This window comes from Hemitrygon akajei, chromosome 2 (genome assembly GCF_048418815.1).
Source record: "Hemitrygon akajei chromosome 2, sHemAka1.3, whole genome shotgun sequence".
Lineage (NCBI taxonomy): Eukaryota > Metazoa > Chordata > Chondrichthyes > Myliobatiformes > Dasyatidae > Hemitrygon > Hemitrygon akajei.
The window spans coordinates 148,126,363-148,133,928 of record NC_133125.1 but is presented as its reverse complement, the minus strand read 5'-3'; the positions used below and the strand labels follow the sequence as shown (position 1 = coordinate 148,133,928).

General features: G+C 45.0%; 1 protein-coding gene across 1 annotated transcript; it reads left to right on the top strand.

Moving 5' to 3' along the window:
* The first annotated feature begins 5,233 nt into the window (after window positions 1-5,233).
* LOC140720979 (probable G-protein coupled receptor 139) lies at window positions 5,234-7,192 on the top strand. The gene is made up of 2 exons (XM_073035844.1): window positions 5,234-5,303; window positions 6,282-7,192. The coding sequence occupies exons 1-2, from the start codon at window positions 5,234-5,236 to the stop codon at window positions 7,190-7,192; spliced, it is 981 nt and encodes a 326-aa protein (XP_072891945.1).
* Window positions 7,193-7,566: the final 374 nt, after the last annotated feature.

Genomic DNA, 7,566 nt, shown 5'->3' with positions numbered 1-7,566 from the left:
AACTACTTTAATTGATTTACAGTATGTGTGTGCGTGTATATATATACATACTGTAATTGACTCATTGACTCACATTATTTTTCTTGTCTTTCTGTATTATCATATATTGCATTGTACTGCTGCTGCTAAGTTAACAGATTTCACAACGTACGCGGGTGATAGTAAACCCAATTCTCATTCTTTTTCTCAGCGTAAGCTGGTAAAACCTTAGGTACGGACATAAGCCAAGCACACTCTTTTGTCAAATGCTACAGACTTTCGGAAATTGTTTATTGCCTTTGTTATAATTTTATTCTTCAACCTTGAGGTAAGTTCTGTTAAAAGTTTTTCCTTTATCGCATTGTGATCATTTTTTTGTTTTGTTTGTTGATATCCCAGATACCTATACGGTTCATGTTCATCCACCACATGTATTGTATCCTGCTGCTTTGATTTGTGTTCTATTAGCTCTATTGCACCTTGCTTAAAGTTTAATGTTCTATATTTATCCAATGCAAAGTTCAAAATTATATCTTTCGAAAATAATTCCACCTTCATTAGACTTGCTTCGTGTCCTTCCAAGGTGGATCCAAATACTATCAGGTCATCGAAATATACCAGCACTTCAAGCAAGTTCATCTCCCCCACCGTCTTCTCCATGACCCTCAAAGTTGGCAGGGGCTCCCGAAATGCCCTGGGGCATCCTTTCGAACTGAAAAATCCCAAAGGGCATATGAATGCTGTCTTCTCTTTATCGGCCTCACTCATCGGGATTTGGTAATATCCACTGCTCAAGTCCAGCACGCTAAACCACTTCGCCCCACGCATACAGGTCAGCCGTCTTTAACCCTTGGGACTGAATACTGGTCAGGAACGGTGCGCCTGTTCAGGGTCCTGTTAACCACACACATACGATTCTTCCCATTTTTCTTCCCGGTCACTGCCATTGGGTCGTATAAGGACTTCGGGACTCTGATAAACCCAGCTTCCTTCAACTTACACAAATGCTGCCGCATGTCTTCCACGTCTGTGGGGGCTAGCCGCCGCCACCTCTCTCGAAACGGGGTGTCCTCAGTCACCTCGATGGTGCGGCGAGTGCTCCTGGAACAACCCACATCAAACTCGCAAGGGAAAATACATTTTTCAGCTGTTATGTACCCCTAGTGTTCAGATTTTATGTGGACTGTCACTTTAAAACGCCGAGAGAATGAAACTGACTTTTGGACACTGTTTGAGCTGCGAGAGAGAGAGAGAGAGAGAGAGAGAGAGAGAGAGAGAGAGAGAGAGAGAGAGAGAGAGAGAGAGAGAGAGAGCCGGGTGGTGTTATTTGATGGACAATGGATGTTACGATTTCACTGCAGCTTGTTTTGAATATACAAGGACACACAGAAAGACACAGAGTCAAAATAGATTCGGTCAATGGAAGACACTAGTGAGTTGGTCTCTGGTTTAAACTTTCAGTAGCCCAAAAAGGGGTGAGTAGAGATCGATCCAGAGTATTGATAAATGACTCTCACAAGTTTCTGCAACTAGAAAAGTTTGCAGAGAACAGAAGAGGGGAGAGGAAGGTTTGAAACAGAAGAAACCGAGTGACAAGGAGATCACTGTTTGGACTCTCTCTAAGTAGCCCGTGAGGGTGTTTTTTTTTTCCATTCGGCTACGAAAGTGTGATTGTCACTTAGTTAATCCGCAGGAGTGTGTTCTCTGGTGAGGGAAAATGCTTTGTGAATACCACATGTGTGTTTCCCCTTTGTCTCTGTGTGGTAGTTCATTGAAGAAAGGCACCCCTGCGGCAAATCACTGTTGGAGTTATTTCGTATGTCATGGAACTGGATAAGTGGCTATCACGTTGTGTGTGATTGGGGTAACCTTGTGGAATCTACCGGTGAGTTGACCCTTGCCTGGGTGGTGGTTCCCTTGAAGACGGTTCCCGTTGTGATAAGCTACTGTTGGTGATAATCCATACGTGGATTTTGTTTGAGTATCCTGTGCCCACCACTTTGAGATGTCCCGTAGCTGAATTCGGGTGTTGAAAGGATATTCGTTGAAGATCACTGTCGCTGATACTTTGTGTGTGGAGTGGAACAACTTCGGAGATCAAAAAAAACTCTCCGTCGCTTACAGGTGACCTCCCTTTCCGTAATGTTCCTGATAATCACCAACATCCTGCGTGACTGTACCACCGAAGGCTTCTGCAAATCGTGTCTCACCAGCACCACAGCCGGAAATCCTGATTCCCCCTCGAGATCTTCCGGGGTGTCCACTAAAAGGGCTTTACCCTCAGGCACCCCGGGTAATCTGGGGGTCCCAATCACTCTCGCTACTTCTCCGGGTCGTACCACCCTGGGCTTCGACTGGACACAACCACACCACACCGTTCCCAGTGCAGTCGCACACTTCCTTAAAAGCAACTCGAAAGACTGGGTGTACCGATCGGGTCTCCAAAAATCCTCACCCGCCTTCTCCTTGTCGGACCCCAGGAGCCTCCGTACAATAGGGGTGTTGGTCCCCACAAGAATTGACACAACCCCAGTCTCCATTGGGACCGGGCACCCCAGCATCAAGACCTCATGGGCCGCAGACACTCCCATCTCGGCCTCCAAGAACTCCAGCTTCACTGACAAATTATCTTCGAACGGTTAATCACTAGCGCTAATCCCCGAAATTTCCAGTGCACTGAAGGGTGTCAAGGATAAATGCTGCAAATACCGATCGTAGAACGAGCAGTACAGTAACGTGATCTGCCACCCAGTGTCGAGTATGGCTTTTGCATCTATTCCCTCTATCCGTATCGGCACGCTGGATCGGGGACCCACCGATCCTTCTGGGATAGGGTCTTTTCCTCCCGGGGGTCCCGTGGCACATTGCTGGGAATGTTTTTTCCCAGAGACTCCAGGCGGTTCTTTCACTGGGTCTCCTCTAAGTTTCACGACCCCTCACCCTGATGGGACACCCGTGGACCTGCTCTCCGAGGTGTCTCCTGCCTTTCACATTCCCGCCTGAAGTGGCTCTTTTCCCCACAGTTATAACACACGCCTGGTCTCACGGGACTCCGGCCTCCTAAGGGCCGTTGTACAGTCCGACCCGTCAGGGAGGTGCCTCTCTCTGCTAGTCACTTCTCGCGGAGGAACCCCACCTGCCGCAACCCCCTTTACTATCTCCAGACTGGAGATGGCCCGGGAAACTACACCACAATAGCCTACTACTGAGGACTGCACCTTGCTTACGAAGCCCTCTTCCGACTCCAATGCATCTTCCTCCCACCTCACCTCTCTGAGATACTGAACGAAGGACGGAGTGGGGGGTTCGCGTTCTACGGGACTGCCGGAGACCCATAGCAATCATGCCATGCCTCTGTGTGCCCCTGGCTATCTGGTCTATCCTTATCCGATCCACGTCAGTCCCTGAAATGACAACCACCTCCACCCACCCCACCCCCACCCCCGGCGCCTCATACAATTTAGCCGTCGTTCTATCCGGAAAAGATACTCAGAGCAAAGATGAGGAAATCTGCAGATGCTGGAAATTCAAACAACACACACAAAATGCTGGTGGAGCACAGCAGGCCAGGAAGTATCTATAGAGAGAAGAAATGTCGAAGGGTCTCGGCCCTAAACGTTGACAGTGCTTCGCCCTATAGATGTTGCCTGGCCTGCTGTGTTCCACCAGCATTTTGTGTGTTTTGTTTAAAGATATTCAGAAATCTTTTCCCCTTCCTCCTGACGCAGGTTCCGAAGCCCCTCTTAAAGCTCCGCTGTGCTCCCCGTCAAACCAAAAGCCTCCTCCAATGCTTTTAGATACTCAGTCATAGAAACATAAGGCTAGTTAACTTTCACGCCTCACGCCTACGCCGTCACCCCCCTCAAACTTTCAACCAATCGCTGTCGCTTTTCTTCCTCAGAACACTGCCACTCACCTAGCAGCTGATTTAAGTGCTCTATCCATGTTTCATAATCATCTTCCCCTTCGGGGGTGGGAGTCCTCCCTGAGAAAGTCCTCAGCTTCTGACGAGGACCCGCCGCCTTGTTTACCAGGGAGTTAATGGCTGAAGCCAAGTCAGAACCCTCGCCCTTGCCTGGGGTTGGGGACTAATTATCCGTGGGTAATGGGGTCTAATCAGATCTTCCAAATCTGTCCACTCCTTTCCTTTATCCCTCAGAAACAATAGGACCCTATCTCTAAAATCTCCGTCCCCAGCTTCAGGCCACTTCTCCGGTATCCCATCAGACCCTTCCTCCGTGACAATCTGCACGCCCCATGGCCCCGCCTCACCGTGGTCACCGATAGACGGTGGCAGTTCCACCGCCGTGACGTCAGCACTAGTCTGAACTAACACAAAACCTACGTCCGCCATTTTACCAAACTTTCTGGTTACGATTTCAACCTTACCTACAGCTTTAACCATACTCAACCATCACTTCCTCCGAGGTACGCATATCCACCCCACTTAATACGCAGGCATGATTAACCGGTAATTCCTCGATCTCACACCAGTGTTCAATCTTATCCGGGTCCATCTCCACTAACTTAAACCGGGCAAATTACACAGTATCCGTCACAATTCCGATCCCGGACGAGCAACCCACAACGTAATGTCTTTGCCCAATTTGCTCCCGGTCGTCTAGGGTAACTAGTGTTGACCCCGGCAACATTGTAACCGCGTTGGTGTGGATACTGTGTGATACACTCCCAACACAAGATCACAACATAAAATATCAGACAGCACACAATATACAATTAAAGTATTACACTTCATAATTATTTCTTGGTGATGAGCTAGTAGAAACAAATACAATAAAAGCGTCAGGTCAGTAAATTTGTCAGTTCTATGCACAAACAAAAATTCGTTGGAGCTCACAAATCAGGTATCCTTTCCATCCATCGATCTCCTCCGTTATCTCAGTTATATACCTGAATAATTTTGAGCCTGACTATTATGCGTCTATCAGAATACATCCTCAGATTACGTAAAAGTGTATCGTTGCTACGGGAAATTAAAAAAAAAAAACAAATAGAAGTATGTATTGCATTATAATTCTCTTTGTTTCTTTTTACAGTGGCAGTTATGATCCATTAACTATAATTAGAAGCAGCAATCGTAATCTAGCTTTCTTTATTTGTTTCAATTACTTACTTTTCCCAATCATATTGCCCTATTTAGGCATCACAGGGACTCTCTCGGGTATACTGTGCAAACTTCAAAAGGGAGCGACCGCCCAGTACACTGATAGGAGACGTCGGTTTCGTTCCGACCATGGAACAGCCAGTACTCATTCAGATTGAAAACATTTACTACCCTATTCTTGCCATAGTTGGCGTTCCAGGTAAGTCACTGATTATCTTCTATCTGTTTTCCCTTTACTGTAATTAACTGCGGTCGATTAATAATATGTTTGAAGGACACATACCAAAATTGGCATTGAAATTCCAAACAGCATATAACAAGAGTAAATTACTACCATTGTCCTGAGAATGAATGGCAATTGATCTAACATTCGTCAGTAATTTGGGGCGTAGTTTTAAAAGGAGGTGAGTGTCCTGTGTGACACTTTAGTCGGGATAGATTGTTTTAATTTCATATGATTGTAGAGGCTGCGAAATGACAATAATTGTTTCTACCAGAGAGAAATAGAAGGGCGCCTTCCGTTCATTAAAAATGTTTTGGATGCTGCCGTATGTTGACTTAGATGAACAGAATGAACAGACTACCCTAAGCAGATATTCTGCTTCAACATTATATGATTTTACTTCCGACTATTTATATCATTGTTATATCCGCATATTGAAACAAATCTGTGAACAGCATAAAAGGAATTAAAGGATGGCCACATCTGTTAGCTCAATAAATTGTGGTGGACAATCACGACATTTCAACTGGGCACATTTCTTGCGACTATTGTCTCTGTGACAATGTCAAGATCTGCCTCCGAAGCGAAAGAGCAAATAAGGTATTGTTATTAGCAGAACAGCAGCGATGTTTTACGTTTTTAATCCGCTCTGCTCAAGTCAATATTGTCTGATTAGATTGAAGCTTCAGACATAAATACACCCGATACGTGATCTAGTGGGAATCCGTCATTAAAGTCAAGCCATGTGCGGCAGGATTTGTAATCCTTAGTTGTCCGTGCATCAATACAGTTTTTTGTTCTTTTTTTTCTGAACCCCGCGCGCATCGTCACAACTACAGAATGAAATAGGACTGAAAGTCAAATAATCCACTCAATGCCTTGGTGGAGCAGTCAGAATAATTTCTTCCTACACTGATAAATGTTTGTAAACATAACGTCCTTTCTTTTCTGCAGCTAATATATTGGCCATCGTCATTCTCTCCCGGGGAAAGTGTGGCCTCTCCAAATGCATCACCCGTTATATGATATCCATGGCCATAGCTGATTTATTAGTTCTGCTGATTGAGGTAATTTTCTATGAGATTAAAGATGGTTATTTCCCAAATTCATTTCTGAATTTAACGCCTATTTGTAGTCTTAACTTGGCCCTCAATTTCTTTTCGATTGATTGCTCCATCTGGCTAACGGTGGCCTTCACCTTCGATCGATTTGTTACCATTTGTTGTCAGAAATTACGAGCAAGTTACTGCACCGAAAAGACAGCGGCTCGAGTAATAACAGTGGTGTTTACTTTAAGTACATTAGAAAATATTCCAACATATTTTGCCATAGACCGTCGAGAAATAATTGACAACGTAGCTTGGTACTGTATTGTGAAATCAGAGTTCTACACCTTACCAATATGGGTAGCCTTTTGGTGGTTTGAAACCATTTTAACCCCATTTGTACCATTTCTGTTGATTATGCTACTCAACGCCTTAACAATCAAACATATTATACAAGCAAACAGAGTGAGGAGCGGACTCCGGGGAAGCAGAAATGATGAAACGTCCACAGATCAAGAGGTAGAGAACCGAAGGAAGTCAATCGTTCTATTACTTTCTGTATCTGGCAGTTTCATCCTGCTGTGGATGGTAAACTTTGTGAGTTTTATCAGTGTGCACTTCATTGACAGTCAATTTTTAGAAACCACGTATAATGACCCTTTTACCATTGCAGAGCAATCCGGATATATGCTACGATGTTTGAGTGCTTGCACGAACACTTTTATTTATGCAGTGTTCCAAACAAAATTTAGGGAAGAATTAAAACGTGTGATTAAGAGTCCCTGCACTTTCGTGACTAATTCAATAAACTCCTTTTAATGTCGCTTTGAAGTGATGTTCATTATTTGCATGGCATTGCATCTTTATATCCATTGTAGAAGGAGGCCTCCGGAACTGTCGGATCTCGCCCGTCTGTCAGAGGAATGCCCTTCAATCCCATTCCCCTCTTTCTGTCCGTATATCTTATTTTTCTGCATTATTATCAATTGCCCAGGAATTTACGTCATCCCTGCCCACCCATACAAGGGGCTTCCACAACTCTAAAAAGCGTGGCATCTGGAGGAAACACACGCCATCACAGGAGCAAACTCCAAGCAGTCAGCACTGTAGTGCAGATTAGAACCTTGGTCGCTGGAAATCTGAGGCTGCGGCATTACCCGTTGTATAGCTAAGTGTTTTAATCCGGGTGATAA

What these genes read in the sequence shown, in the direction of transcription:
- LOC140720979 (XM_073035844.1), top strand. Translation starts at nt 5,234, where the DNA reads ATGGAACAGCCAGTACTCATTCAGATTGAAAACATTTACTACCCTATT. An exon ending in TGCCATAGTTGGCGTTCCAG is followed by an intron (nt 5,304 to 6,281) that starts GTAAGTCACTGA and finishes TCTTTTCTGCAG; the next exon opens with CTAATATATTGGCCATCGTC.